Here is a 16,074-nt window from a genome sequence, read left to right on the forward strand (position 1 = left end):
TGAGATAACTCGTCAATAGCGAGGAAAGGGTTAAGTGCTATAATTGAATTCCCAGTGCTTCTATCAACCTAGAAAATGTAAAAAAGATCAACTCAGTAACTTAGTGTTGGTAAACCATTCTCTGCAATTATGTGAAAAAATAGCTCATTGAAATTTGTCTCCCTTTGTGATGTCAGAAGGGGATCTTAATATCATAATATCACACCACACCTTAATCTGCACTATCCAACCACGGCACTGCCATTTAGTGCAGAGAGAAAGTAATTGAGAGCACAATTGAGTTTCAATATCAACAAATTACCATCATTATGATTAGTGTTTGCATTTCATAAGCTCATTTGCATTTTAATGGACACACCCAGAAAGGCACAGTTTTGCCTGCATCTACAAAGTGGCAATTTTAGCATGCAATAATAAATTAGCTGTACTCTGGGCACACCGATGATTTATTTAATATCTTTAAAAAGTGTTAAAAAAGTTTTGTGAAATGTCTCCTTTAAATTAAACAGATTAAAAAATATCAAATTGTATTATTTGTGTCCCGATAAGATGTAAATAAATGTTCTGATTCCTCTTGTCTCGGCCTTGTTAGGGCTAAATAATTGAACATAATTAGGCTATATTATTTATCCATCCATCAATCTTACGGAGCGTAGTGTCAAGCAGTTTTGCGCGTATTGAAGCGCGTGACCGACAGGAATTCTCTCACGCGTGGACAGATCGCGCGCCTGTGACGTCGCTTTAAGCGGCGTGACTCCCTCACTCACACACTCTTCAGATCCACGGACTGTAGGATGCTCGCAGACTCCTCTCGAGCACTCAAACAGCATCATGTCGACTGTAATGAGAATGAGCGGCTTAGTAAACATGTCGAGTCTCGCGGATTTTGAGGCGCTCGCGCCAGCAATCCCCGCCACTAAAGTTGAGATCAGCGTGTCGTGCAGGTGAGTCGCGCGTGATTGATTTCTCATCCAGCAGCACACGCGTGCGTAGAGTTCCTCTGATAACACGCAGTGAATGATGCTTTGAGGCTGAATCAGTTTTTTGTAAATAGCAAATAAAGGAGATTTGACATTAGTCAAGATTGTGTTGAATGCTGAAATTAAAGTGTTTAATATGTTATTCGGGTGCACAATTTGATTGGAGAATAATAATAATAACAATGAGCTGAGCGCGTGCTGATATTGTAACAAATAATGCATCAAAAATTCTTACATTAAATTAAAATAATATAAGAGATTATTAATTAAAACATATAGCCTAACCTTTTTATGAAGCCTGGGTAATAAATGCATAATGTCTTATAGTAAGCTACACATTACATGACTTTTATAATAAATCTAATGCATGTTAATCACAAATACCATGCATTATACTGGCCTATTTACTGTACTTTTAATCTATATTATGCCTTAAAATGCTTTACAGGCTACAAAGGTAAATTGATATTTTTACAGGTCTCATTTGATAGTATAGATGCATTTATTAGCAAAGCTTTCAGCTGATTATGAGGTGTATTAAAAGGTGTAGCCTATTATTCATGCATTATAATATGATACATTAGTTGATTATTTATACTGGGTTGTTATTTATTTTATAATCTGTACGACTGATGTTATAGGATGTATTTTCACGTGGTACAGTAGTAGATGTCTTATTCCATCACTAAGCTCTCTGTTCCTCAGTGTTACATAATAATGCATGTATGAAGTCTCCTGCAAGGTGATCTTTATTCAAAGAGATCAGATGCTTTGATTAAAACATAGATGGAACGTTCATTTACATTTCGTTATAACGCAGCCCTAATTCACACCTGAGCTGTGTTTACTGCAAGCATACTTAAATTACAATTGAAATTGAGAGAGAGAGAGAGAGAGAGAGAGAGAGAGAGAGAGAGAGAGAGGGAGGGAGGGAGGGGGATTCTTGCATTATCAAAATAACAGAAGACTGTATACATTTTAAACTTTTTTAAAGCACAGCTTTACAGTAAAATAATGTGTATTTTGTAATATATATATATTTTTATTTACATAAGATCCTGATTCAACATATTTTACAGTGTTTGTTTCACAGAAATATGTGAGATATGTTCTACACTGTGCGATAATATACCTCCAAATCCAGTTAAATTGGCTTTCAAAAAAAAAGTTCAAATGAAAAAGAAACATTGTAAGCATTTTGGTGTTGACTATGTAAAATTACGGAAAAAAAGTATTTTTCGTTTTACGGAAAATGTCTGTAATTTATTGTACGGTATTTTTCCTGCACCACAGCTGCCGGAATTTTACTGTTTTTTTACGGATTTTTTTACAGTGTAGAAACTCAGGCACTGATAGACGGAAAGGTGAAAAGAAAAACTATTTCTGGATTGAAGCTTCTGAGAGAGCATCTGTATATTGACTAATTGACTTGTTTCGTCTGAACGTATAGAAGCGAAACCCTTTGGACTGGAGGTAGTTGTCAATACATGCAAAAAGAGAAAGAGGAAAATGTGAATCTGAAGGCAGTAACCTTTCCTCCAGTCAAAGACGAGAGTGATTGATTCGGTTCATCAGTTTTAACTCTCAAATATATGCTGTGGCTCAAATGCTCTGTAATTTATGTAGAAGAACAACACTTGTAATATTACTGTAAAATATTAAATTATACAAATTAGTTAAAACATATTTAGGCAATAAAACATTAGTAAAATTATGCTTTTAATAATTACAAACTGTTAAAAATATATACTGTCTGTATGTCTGTGTATGCAGTCAACAACAATCTATTCTGTAATGCCTGTTACTGTAGGGTCTCTTTTGTACTGTAAATCTCAGGTAAATGTGTATTAGATTTGCTGATACTGCAACATATTTCGGACAAACCTCCTTTAAAATAACCCTTGAATTTCAGAGGCAATTAAGAGGCTTTCCGGTGCACCCCAGCAGTAATAATACTTTATTTTCCCTTGACACAAGCATTTTGTTTTATTAAAGCCGTACTATTACACCGCTCCTCAACAGCTATGATTTACTCAGCAATTACTAATTTCATACTTGGCCTATCATCACTTTTATGAAATATTAAATTGTGATAAGGTGATTTTTTTAGCATCTGTTTGAAGGCTTTATCTGTTTAAGCAAATTCTTAGTCAATTTTATCACACTTCATGGTTTAAGTGAATTATTCTTCAGTGTTTTATCATTATGAATGCAGGATAAGAAGTGCAGGTATAAATGTTAATTAAAACCATAAGAGGATTGGGTTTATCGGTCAATGTGATTGGCAGTCAGAGTTGTTTACGATCGGGAGCGTGTGATGTTGCTGGAGGTCTTCGCTGTGAAGGGAAATGGGAATTTGCCGTGTGAATGTTTTATGAGGATTCTACTCGGGTTGGCTCTGTAATGGTTGGGTTTACCCTTTTTTAGGTGGCACATCGAGCTGTGGGATGGGCTGGCACTCATGTTAAGTAATCAAATATTCAGTATGCCTGTGAAATGGGGCATACAGGGGAGGGTGGTAAGATGCGTTGACCCCCTTATTCCAGTTAACTGCATTAAATATGTTTGTCACATCATGTTTTTAAATCAACTAATAGACTGTATGTAAAATCGCATCTAATGATGAGATAAGGAGTGTCAAATTTGATTTCAATTATTCAGTTCCAGTGGCAGCTGGTGCTAAACAAATTTGGGGGGCGCAATCAAAATTTAAATCAAACTGTTATTGTAGTAATGCAGTACTGTAAATAGCAATTTATCAGGTGACACTGTATCATTACTGCTTAGCTAAAATATTAAAAATTTTACTGTTGAAGTCAACTTTTAGCATGTAAATGAACTATGAATCTATGAATTTGAGTTCAATGTGGATTTATTAAGTAATAAACCACACACGGGCTTAATCACAGGCCAGTACGTTATTTTTTCCATCAATGTAGAGCAGCACTAGCACAGTTTGGCACTGTGTGGTAAAATTGGTGGTCTTGATGGCCTGGATTGAGAGAAAGGCACTGCCCTGTGCTTTTTGGATTATGTGTTCACTCACAACAGACAACATACAATCCAACAGCTCGTTCTGCATGGTTCTCGAAGTTCCCTTAAACACCTAAGCTTCCCCAAAAAACTGGAGCCTCAAGGAGGTTGCACACTGGGCAAGAAGCCCCACGCTTGCATCATATTGCGCCATGTATTTAAAAATAAAACAGAGTATTGCGCCCAAAGGACAATCTGAAACAAGCCAATTAGAGCTCAGCCTCATGCTTTTAAAAACTTTACTGACCTACATTCACACTCGTTTGGTTGGTACCCGACACACATATGAACGAAAACACAGTTTATAGCTAACTAAATGATTTTATTTTGTATTAATTTGCACTATATATTTAACTTTTTGTTAACATGTTAAAGTAGCTTTCTTTTCTGGCTAACCTTAAAGGTGGAGTGCACGAAAACACACTTGTAGCCAATCAGCAGTAAGGGGCGTATCTACCAAACAACATCGTTGTCTGGGTTGCGTATGTGTGTGGCGGGTCTATCAAAAGAAGGTCCAGATTCAGGGGCGTGTTTGTTTAGGTAATTTCAAATGTCAACATTGGCTTTCATGGATCATGGACCCTGCCTTTAAGGGGCGGCGCCCCAAACCCCTATTGATCGGCCGCCACTGATGAGTTCACTCATTGATTTAAAATTTTGACATAACTTTACTCAGTCGAAGTTAAAGCTATCAAGATTTTCATTAAATTTCCATTACATGCTGTAGGATGATTTAATGTGGAAAACAAAATAAATCACAAAAAAATGACTTTATCTGGGTTTTCACAAACAGGGTCACAAACATGTTTTTGAACAGCTAGTGGGGGGATGCACCACAGAAAACTGTGCCAGAGTGTCTGGATATTCTTCTGCATTTTTATGACTTTGACGTGGCATTTGAAGCAATTATCATGGATTGTGTCCATTGGCATAAATGTTGTCGAACATTTGGAGAGGCAATAAACATGACATTTCTCAGGAGCAGTCTTTGAAAGGGGCAAAAAATAAAGCCAAAATTGTAACTTATTGTAAAAATATGTGTATCCGGTGGAAAGCCTTACTACACCTTTTTGTAATCGGGACAGTAACTTTTTATAAAGCTTGTAATATATACCATACAGATATGTACTTTTGAGGTACCAGTATGTACCTCTAACTGGCAGTGTTTCCCAATCCTGGTCCTCGAGGACCCCCTCCCAAAAGGTTTTAGATGTCTCCTTATTTAAAACACCTGATTTAACTCATTAACCTCCTTCTTAAATGGTAAACATGTCTCCCTAACAAGCTGATGAGTTAAATCAGGTGTATTAAATAAGGAGACATCTAAAACATTCTGGGAGGAGGTCCTCGAGGACCAGGAATGGGAAACACTGCTTTAAAGAACCAGCGTGTACCGCCCCAGTGACAACTTTTGTACCTTCATGTACATTTGTTTTGAGAGTGTACTATTATTAGTATAACATAATTCCCTTTCACACATACAGTCTTTACTGGTAATTTACTGGTAATTTGCAGTTAACAGATGATGCAGGGGCGTAATTTTCACCGGGGACAGGTTTCAAATTTGTCATGATATTTTAACCTCACGTTGTCACGGAGGAGCAGGATCGAGAGTCTGCCTTAATTTAACTTAATTATTTCCTAAACGTATGTAAATGCAAGAAACGGGATTCAAATTGAAAAAAATGCCCCATTTTGTGCCCCTCCCACTTCTCAAGTTACACCCTTGCGATCATGTGTTTACCTACTGAACTTTGCGGGTAAATTACTGCTGCAAATTTACCAGTAAGAGAGGTTGTAAGATTACCAGTAATTTACAGGTAAGCGCTGTTAAGCGCTATGTGTGAACAGAGAATAAAGATTACCGACATTTAGAACGGAGGACGTTAGAATGCGACAGCTTCGGGCCAATCATAACGGTTTGATATAGATGATGCGTTTCCACATGCACGCTTAAAGGTATAGCGGAGGATTTTCTTTTTCCAGGTGGATCATCTAGACCAGGGATGGGCAACTTCGGTCCTGGAGGGCCGGTGTCCTGCAGAGTTTAGCTCCAACTTGCCTCAGCACACCTGCCTAAAAGTTTCCAGTATGCCTAGTAAGACCTTAAATTGGCTGCTTCAGGTGTGTTTAATTATGGTTGGAGCTAAACTCTGCAGGACCACGGCCCTTCAGGACCGAAGTTGCCCATCCCTGATCTAGACGTTTGGTCATCCCAGTTGTCAATCATTCTGATGATATGTTGACTAGGGGTGGAACGGTACACAGAAGTCCCGGTTGGTTCGTACCTCGGTTCAGGCGTCACGGTTCGATCCAATTTCGGTACAATGGAGGGGAAAGCAAAACAAAAATGCAGAAGGCAATTTTTTTTACTTAAGATAATCTTAAAAACATAGGTGTCATTGTCAGTGAAATTTTGAGATGTCATGAATATGAACTAAAATTCATTTAACATACTATCTCGTATTACAAAAATGTATACCACTTTAAGTAATCTTGTACTCATCTTTCATACAAATATGGGTTCAAATGTATTACAAGTTACCTAAATACATTTTAAAATTACATTTTGGCCTTATTTCATATTAATGTACTAAAGAACAAAAAAATAGGCTTGTAGGATGAATTAATAGGTGTGTATGACTTTACGAGGCGCTGCAAGAAACGACAGTGGATGACGTCAGAGTAACGCGTGAGCGATTTAAAATCAGCCTCCTCCGCAAGATTTCTCACGATTCTCTTTTGCTGATGGCACTGCGTAAAGTTGAGCACACTTAAAAAAGCAGCTGAACAGAACTGCCCTGCGTATGCCTGCGCTTCGTCAATTTATTGTATATAGCAGGACAATTTATCTCCTACTTCTCAGCGTGAGAATTACAAAGTGTGGCATGTGAGCGTGTAAACTGACTGAAATGCGTGTGTCTCAAGGTGAATGCGTGAGACTTGAGAGCCCTGATTAGATGTATTTCCACTCACATACCCAACAACTGCTGAACAACGGCGCCGCACAGTCTTCGTCTTTTCCACCACTCTCTCACCTGTACTACTGTAACTGACTGGGAAACTGAAGTTTTGCCAAACTTGCGATCTTAAAGGAGCACTTCACCAGTAGAAACACTAATCTTTATTGAAAGTGCGTCATATTTGTAGTCGAAATGTAACATACATTTAGAATTTGGTGCCTATTTGACAGAGAAAAGGGGTGTTTGTATTCTCACTCCCTCAACAAAGATATTGCACTTCCTTCTTTCAATGATGCAAAATGATGATTTTTACATCATTGAAAGAAGGAAGTGCAACACTGAAATCTTTATTTCTCCCATCTCAGAGGAAACTGAGGGAATGATGCACGACCATTCAAAAACATGACTGGGGTTCTAACTATACAAAGCTTAATGCAAATGGGTGAAGTGTCCCTTTAAAGAAGCCGGCGGATCTCCTAACTCTGGTGGAACACCACCACTTGCCATTCTCGCTGTCGCTGCTCACTCACTGACTGGACCGGTGTAACAGCCAATCCTGTTCCCCTCGGAATGTCTGTTCCCCCTTCCAGTTGATAAAGCGTTTCTGCCAACAGCGCAGACGCAGGTACCTAAAATATCTGCGTGTTTTTTAATTTATTTAAATTTTTTAGTATGGTATAGCATATCTATAGAGTTTGTACAACCTTATACAGCTTACAACTATTAAAACTATAAAATAATTATACAGAAAAAACAGCTGGGTGTACAAAAAGCAACAAGGGGAACAGGATCGGCTGCTACACCGGCTTCGACCTGACAAAAAACTGCAGAGTGCCAGAATGTAGACGGTCTCTGATAGAGGGCATACATAGGCGGAGCTCGGCTGCATCGGCGCCAATCAGAGCTTCAGAGCTAAAGCGGGGCAACAGATTAGCTGTCCATAAAGAACCCGCGTAACAGTAGTTCCGCATTACATTAATTATTTTGCACGCAAGTTTTTTTTTCATACTGTGTATTCTCCGTTTAAAGTCATGCACCGAACCGTGACCCCCGTACCGATTCGGTTCGAAACGAATACATGTACCGTTCCACCCCTAATGTTGACTTAAGGCCGCCGTACGTGCGTGTCCCTAGGTTCACTTTCTGCACATGCGCACTTTCAGGTGTATATGTGTGGTGGGCTATGGTTTCAGCCACTCATTGAAGCTCGCATTCTCACTGTGTTTTTTCAAAATGTCTGAGGGTCGCAAGAGAAAAAGTGTAAATCAAAAAAGGACTATCAATAAAGAAACAAGACCAGAGTGTTTTTGGGAGACTATTTCACACGCTGGTGTGTGCTAAAAAGGACATGTTAGGCTTCCCACGCGAAGTTTCTACTCGACAGGAAAAGTTTGTCATGCTATTTGGAGCAATCCATTTAAAATCACTGCTAGTAAAAGTTGATGTAAGCTATGATGTAAGAGATGCTAGCCCTGGCACAAATCACTAACAGCGCAGACACGGTAAACATGCCGACAGCAACTTGTAAACAGAGCGAAGAGAAGAACTGAGCTCCTGGATGCTTTCTCTCTCTCGAGCATGCATTTAATCGGTGTTCCCTCTTGGGAGGAGGTAGAGTGTAGAGCATGTGCCTTTTTAAAAAAAATTAAAAATAAATAATTAAATAATTTGGGAAAATCTTCGCTATACTTTTAAAGTCTAGCTCACTTGAAGTTAACACCCAGATCTCTTCACCAAAGCTGTTTGAAACAGCTTACCATGTCATGATCCTGCCAGCCTGTCATAGTAATTCATAGTTCATGGTAGCCATGTTTTGTGTGGTAGCACATGGCCTTTGGGGCTGTGTGCTTCCGTGTCTTGTCATTGTCATTGTCTTGTCTATTATTGTTATCTGTTTATGTCATGTCATTTCCCCCCATGTGGGCTTTTGTTTTAAAAAAACCCTTTTGAGTTCTGCATTACCTGCACTTGGGTCCCGTTCCTCGTAAATCATGACGTACCATATATTTGCCGAATTGCCCACATCCTTCGCACACCATCTGTGAAGACTGTTTAAACATTACTGCTTTTCGCGTTGCGTCTCTTCCCCAGTTCAGTTTTGTTTGAAGTCATCTATTGCAATGTCGTTTGGTCACAAGCAACATTGCGACTCTCAGCGTTTGCCACAGAAGTGAAAACAACGAAATACAGACCGTGGATATGAAGTCATAACCCGCCATTGTCACTGAGCTCGCCCCATGACAGTTTAGAGGTGACTTCTGCTTTCTCACCGAGTTTACCGGTATTTTGGTACTGGTGTGTGAATGATATCTTACTGGTAAAAAGATTAAATGTCAACGCGTGTGTGAACAGCACATTTTTGTATTTACTGATAAATTCACGGTAATTTACCGAAATTACTGTGTGAAAGAGGCTATAGAGACCACGCTAGTATCCTTCTTCTCAAAGTTGCTGGTTCAGTGAAAAAACTGACTAAATAGAGCAAGCAAGGTTAACAATAAAATCGCAATTAACATGCAAAATACACTGGTTATCACCAAAGCAGTGTGAGGCAGGGAAGAGGGAACTCAAACTGCTTCCAAAACTGTTCAACACAAACAAAGATATATTAATAAATGATGGTATCCACACAGTTGGCGATGCCCACTGACTTCCATAGTAGGTATCATCAACTGCGTGCTTCCCATCATTTATCATATATCATAAAGAAATTCATACAGGTTTATAACAACATGATACAAATAATCAAGATTTTCTCACTTTTATGCAACATTGTTTTGCTGTTTAAGTGCACTCATCTGCTTAATATTACCATTTTAACTTATAAACCAATAATAGTAATAAAACACGTTTCTTTGTTGCATGTCAATTGTTAGCAGTCTACTGTTAGGGTAATGGACTGTATTTCTTACTGCAAAAGACGATTTTTATTGTGATTATTACAGTAATATAGTAACACATATGTATGTGAATGTCTTTGTTGGTAGCATATTAAAGTTACCAGTTTCATAAATATTGCATGAAATATGTCAATAAATAAAATATGGGTTATATAATTATATGTATGGTATGGATTGTATATAAATAAGTATAAAAAAGTTGAGTATGACGGAAATCATATTTGCCTGAGGCGGTTACTATGGCAACAGTAAGCTGCTTGCACATTTTCCGATAGCAGCAGTATTGAGTGGTATATTGATGAAACATAAATAGGTACTGTTGTTGTTTCTTGCTTTATGATACAGTTATATATCAAAAGTACCGTATTTTACCACAAAAAAATAAAAAATACATTTCAGGTTGTGTAAGACCAAACTCAAAAGTTGTAGAAAATCATGACTTAACACCTTTATATTGCATTTATATAAGCTATGCTAATTTTATGTCACTAGTGTATTTTTTACCAAGTTGTATTTCTTTTAATTACATTTCCTTCTTTCACAGAAACCTCTTGGATAGAGACACTTTCTCGAAATCTGACCCAAGTAAGTCACACATGACATGACATAAGATGCACATTGTTTTGATTTTTGCATTCAATGAGCACATTTGGCTGAAATCTCATAACTAACAGCAGACAGCTGGACTCAGGTTAACATACTCATCAACAGATCTGTACTACTCGCTGTAGGGTGCTTCATTAGTGTGCAATAGTTCACCCTTACTGCCTGCTTTAATGATCATCTCAAATTATCACAGCTCTTGATTATGTATGAAACCCTGCTGCACCACAAAAAAATCAGATGACTACTTTTATGTAAAAATATCAAAATATTTTATATAAGGTGTCTTTAACTACTATGCAATTATATAAGGAAAAAAGGTATACAATGCAGCTATTGTGTGCGTACGTGTTGTTATGTTGTAGTTGCATCTAAAGTATCTGCATGTATGTGCATTTCGCTCTTGACACCTGTCAAAGTAATAAAAACATATATTCTGTCCGTTTTTTCCAAGTAAATTATTCTTGTTTTTTGATTACATATTGTTACTGAACAAAAGAACAGATTTTTTGTGTGCAATTGTCAAAAAAGAGTATATTGCATGTATCACATTGTGTGCGTGTGTAGTGCGTGTGTGTCTGTGTTTAATCAGCCACACAACAGAATGAACAATGTGACGCCTACAGTCAAATGCATCTGTATGTTCATTAAAGATATGAATGTCAGCAGCTGTAATCAGCTGAACACAGCATCTGGATTTCACATGCACACACGCACGCACGCACGCACACACGCACACACAGGTTTCCATGTTTTGTGGGGACATAGACGTAATGCATTTTATACTGCACAAACTGTATATTCTATTCCCCTTACCTACCCCATTCTCTAACCCCAACCATCACAGAAACTCTTCTCCTACTTCACATTTTCAAGAAACATCATTCTGTTTGATTTATAAGCTTGTTTCCTCATGGGGACGTCAAAATGTCCCGACAAGGTCACAAAAACACTGGTATTCCTATCTTTGTGGGGACAATTGGTCCCCACAACGTAATAATTACCAGGTACATGCACACACACACAAATGTGATACATGCAATACACTCTGGTGATTTATAAGCTTGTTTTGTCATGGGGACCAAAAATGTCCCCACACCGTAGGGATTACAAGGTACACACATAAATACATGTCACTACATACAAGGTTCCCACGCGTCCTTGAAATCCTTGAAAGTTTGTGAATCTGGGGGGAAAATTCAAGGCACTATATTGTATGGCGTAATAGCACTTTTGGGAGTACTTCGACTCGCCTGAAAAGTCCGCTCCCCTTCTCACTCTCATAATGGGAGAGGGAGGGTGTTACTGCACCGAGTCGAAGTACTCCCAAAAGTGCTATTACGCCATAAAATATAGTTCTTCTTTTCAATCCGCTTAGAAAAGCGCTACGTTTTATTTTGTACCACCAAACTTGCTCGCATAACTACTCATCTTAAATAGGAAAAACGTTGATGTGTTTGGTCACTTCTAACTTTCTCTCTAAATGGTACCATTGAATGAATGGGGCTAAGCTAAATGCTATCGAAGCGTCGCAGCGCGCTCCAGCGCTTACGTGCACGCACACAGATGATAGAGGGATGTATCAACAATTCTTAGTTAAGGTAATAACATATTTTAATATTGAAAATGAGTAGACTATTCCTTTAACAAACACAAATGGATATGATCCTCAGAGCTTAATTCACCTCTGCTCGCTGTGAAGAACCAGAGTCTGATGGCACAGTCTTTGGAGAGAACAGATACTCTCAATAGTCCAACAACAGGTAGAAAATCCAGAGTGGGGAGATACAAAATCCACAGCTGAATATCTGAATTAACGAGAATCAGACAGCACAGACCAGTATATATAATTAGCTAAACATGACATGGCATGACATGGCATGACATGGCATGACATGGCATGACATGGCATGACATGGCATGACATGGCATGGCATGACATGGCATGGCATGGCATGGCATGACATGGCATGGCATGGCATGACATGGCATGGCATGACATGACATGGCATGACATGGCATGGCATGGCATGGCATGGCATGGCATGGCATGGCACGACATGGCGATAACATCAAAAGACATCAGACAACATCAAGTGACGGACTCGCAAACACTAAAGGGAAGAGAGAATCTTTATACTACTGCCGATTGGGGAATAACAAGCTACAGGTGAGGATGACACAGAGAGGGAATCCAGAGGTGGAAAGTAACGAATTACATTTACTCACGTTACTGTAATTGAGTAGTTTTTTTGTGTATTTTTACTTTTTTGAGTAGTTTTTAAAATCTGTACTTTTACTTTTACTTAAGTATGTTTTATTTAAAGTATTGTACTTCGCTACATTTTAAATCATATCCGTTACTGAGTAAAAAAATATTTTAAAAAGCAAGGTGATAAAGACGCGCAACGGATGTAAATGGGCGGGGCTCAGGGGAACGCGCAAAAAGAACCATGGAGACGGACGAGACAGGCGCGTGCTAATGCAGACCCGCCTCAGTTCAAATCTTATGAAAGAAACCCCTGGTCATATTTAAGCGACCACTTTCCACTGACGCGAAGCGAGTGTTTAATTTCTATGAAAGGTAGGATTCATGCTTTTAAGTACGAAATTGCACAACGCGTTTTTAATACCATGCGCATTATCTTCCGAGGTCTAGCAGCTTCGCGTCAAGTCAAACACAACTTCAAAACATCCTCGAGAATGCGCAGGTCATTAGACATTGCAGAGAGAGAGAGAGAGAGAGAGAGAGAGCGCGAGAGAGAGAGAGAGAGAGAGAGAGAGAGAGAAGAGAAAAGGTCATCATCAGGTACCCAGGTCAGGGAAGTAAGAAGATAATAAACGTGTCAAATGTATATAGACATGGCACTCATCTCATTATATGCTCATTTAAACTAGATATTTAGTTTAATAAAATAATGTATGTTACCAGCAATACATCAATTACAACCTTATTATAGTGATTGTATTTACAAGCTGCTGACCACCTTCAAAAGTGCATAACTCACATGTAAAATCATTAAATATTTCCATAAATGTTTCTTACTTTAAAAAAGCTTTTTATTTTATTAACTTTTTGTTATTGCACTTTAATTGTAAAGATGTTCCTACAATTAAAAACAACTAGTTTGAGATTTATATTCCCTTGTTGTTTTTGAACTATACTAGAATCCTCCACCTCTTCCCTGCTGTAAAAAAAAGTAACTTTTACTCTGAGTAAAGTTAAAATGACTTACTTTTTACTTTTACTTGAGTAGATTTTTAGAAAAGTAACTTTACTTTTACTTAAGTAAAATATTATTGAAGTAACTTTACTTTTACTTGAGTACAATATTTTATTACTTTTTCCACCTCTGAGGGAATCACACAGAACAGGAACACCTGTGAGAGGCGTGCATGTGAATCTGTGAACTAAACACAAAACAACAAGAAAAAACAGAGCAATGACAAGGCAAGATAAATCCATAAATATATAAATATAAAAACATGTATTCATATATATTTATAAATACATATATTATGTGAACAACAACAAAAACAAGATCACACTAGACACTAACACTTTTAAGCCGAGGAAATAAAAAAGTCCTAGGAGGAAAAAACCCTTGGGAGACTTTCACATTTAACGGAACTATGTCTGTTTGTCTCATTGTCCTCGGGGTCGAGGACGAGACAGGGAGAGAAAAACAAAATCATATTAGTGTAGGGGCCATTCACATGTAATGCAAGTGAAGTGTCACACAGTGATGTGGTTTAAATCAGCTTAGTTCCAGACAGACTAACTATTGCGGCATAATTATGTTATCCACAGTTGAGGATTTAGCAAATTGGGGGCCCAATGCGAAGGTATTTATGGTAACTAAGGGTCACCTTCCGATATTTAAGAGAAAATGAAACCTGTCGACCTGTTTTACTAAGGCCTGTTTAGTTTTAGTGTCTAGTGTGATCTTGTTTTTGTTCACATATATATGTTCAGTGGCAAACGGGTCTATATTGCATACTATTCACAAGACACACGAAAGCACCAAATCGCAACCCGACCATACGTGCCAACCCGTTTGACTAAGGCTGGAGGCCCCACCTGCGGTCGTTAATGCAGGTTCAGTGGTAAACAGTGGCAAACTATTTAATGCAATTCATTTTGACGTGAGTGCTTTGTTCCGTACAAATAACTATTGCGACCTAAGTACCTTTACAAGACAAATTATGCGAATGCTTTGTTGAAGAGGAAAGTTTTAAGCCTAGATTTAAAATTATCGACTGTGTCTGATTCTCGGACGTCGGTTGGTAAATCATTCCAGAGCTTAGGGGCTAAGTAGGAAAAGGATCTTCCACTTTTAGACACTTTTGATAGTCTAGGGATAATCGAGAAACCAGAATTTTGCGACCATAGTGTACGTGATGGATTGTATTCTGATAGTAATTCTCTAAGATATGAGGGTGCTGGGCCATTTAAGGCTTTGTAGGTGATTAGTAAAATTTTAAATTGTATGCGATATTTAACTGGTAGCCAGTGTAAAGATGCCAGAATTGGGCTTATGTGGTCGTACTTTTTAGATCGAGTAAGTACCCTTGCGGAAGCGTTTTGAACTAGCTGTAGCTTGTTTACTTGATTTGCATGGCATCCCCCGAGTAACGAGTTACAATAGTGTATTCTAGAGGTCATAAAACCATGGATAAGCTTCTCTGCGTCAGATGTAGGCAGTATATGGCGTATTTTTGAGATATTTCTAAGATGGAAGAATGCTGTGCAGCAGACGTTGGAGATATGACTATAGAATGATAAATTGCTGTCGAACATCACACCTAAGTTCCTAACCGTGAAAGATGGCACCACAGTACAGCCATCTATGTGCAACTTGTAATCTGACATATTGGGCCCTATCTTGCACCCAGCGCAATTGACTTTGTCAGCGACGCATGTATCATTTCGTATTTTGCACCGGCGCACAGCGTGTTTTTCCCTCCACAGATGCACGTCGGCAAACTAGGGAATGAACTTGCGCTCCCTGGGCGGTTCAGCGCAAAAAAGGAGGCGTGTTCCGGTGCAAACCATCTCTTATGCTATTTTCCAGTTTCTAAAAACAATTGCGCTACTAACAAAAAAAACTAGTCTAAAGTCAGTGCCGGGTTGCGCGTGGTTCATTATGCTATTTTAAGGACGCATGCTTGACCATAATGTATAGCGTGCACAAACGCGCATTGCTTATCTAATCTAAAAAGATGCAACAGTTATTTTTGCAAATCATAAATTGTTACAATAAAAAATATTAACACATGAGATAAGGGAAATCATTGTGGTGAGCATTGTGGTGATAGCTTTTATGTATTGTGTGGCTGCGTTAAAAAATTCTCATGCAAATAACGATTAAAATATTTTCATAAGTTTGTTGTGTGGCTGTATTACGTTTATTTTATGTAAATAATAATTAAAATGTTTTCATAAGAAACCTTAATGTATATGAACTTGATTTGTAAGTGTACTTTGGGGTTGGACCTTTCTTGCGTTTCAAATTCAAAGCCCCCAAACTCTTTCAGCGGTGAGGGTGTACGCAGCGATGTCCTCTGCTGGCGTCAGGTCATGTGTAGAGGCAG

General features: G+C 38.3%; 1 protein-coding gene across 2 annotated transcripts in view; it reads left to right on the forward strand.

The window, feature by feature from the left end:
• Positions 1–695: 695 nt before the first annotated feature.
• cpne8 (copine VIII) overlaps positions 696–16,074 on the forward strand; it is an 88,063-nt gene continuing 72,684 nt past the window's right edge. The window contains exons 1-2 of one of the 2 annotated variants that reach the window (XM_055192485.2): positions 696–944; positions 10,421–10,461. In XM_055192485.2, coding sequence (XP_055048460.1) covers positions 832–944; positions 10,421–10,461 — 154 coding nt within the window. In that variant the 5' untranslated portion in view covers positions 696–831. The remainder of the gene's footprint in view (positions 945–10,420; positions 10,462–16,074) is intronic. The other variant, XM_055192484.2, reaches the window with a different exon arrangement.

This window comes from Misgurnus anguillicaudatus, chromosome 6 (assembly GCF_027580225.2).
Source record: "Misgurnus anguillicaudatus chromosome 6, ASM2758022v2, whole genome shotgun sequence".
Taxonomy (NCBI): Eukaryota; Metazoa; Chordata; class Actinopteri; order Cypriniformes; family Cobitidae; genus Misgurnus; species Misgurnus anguillicaudatus.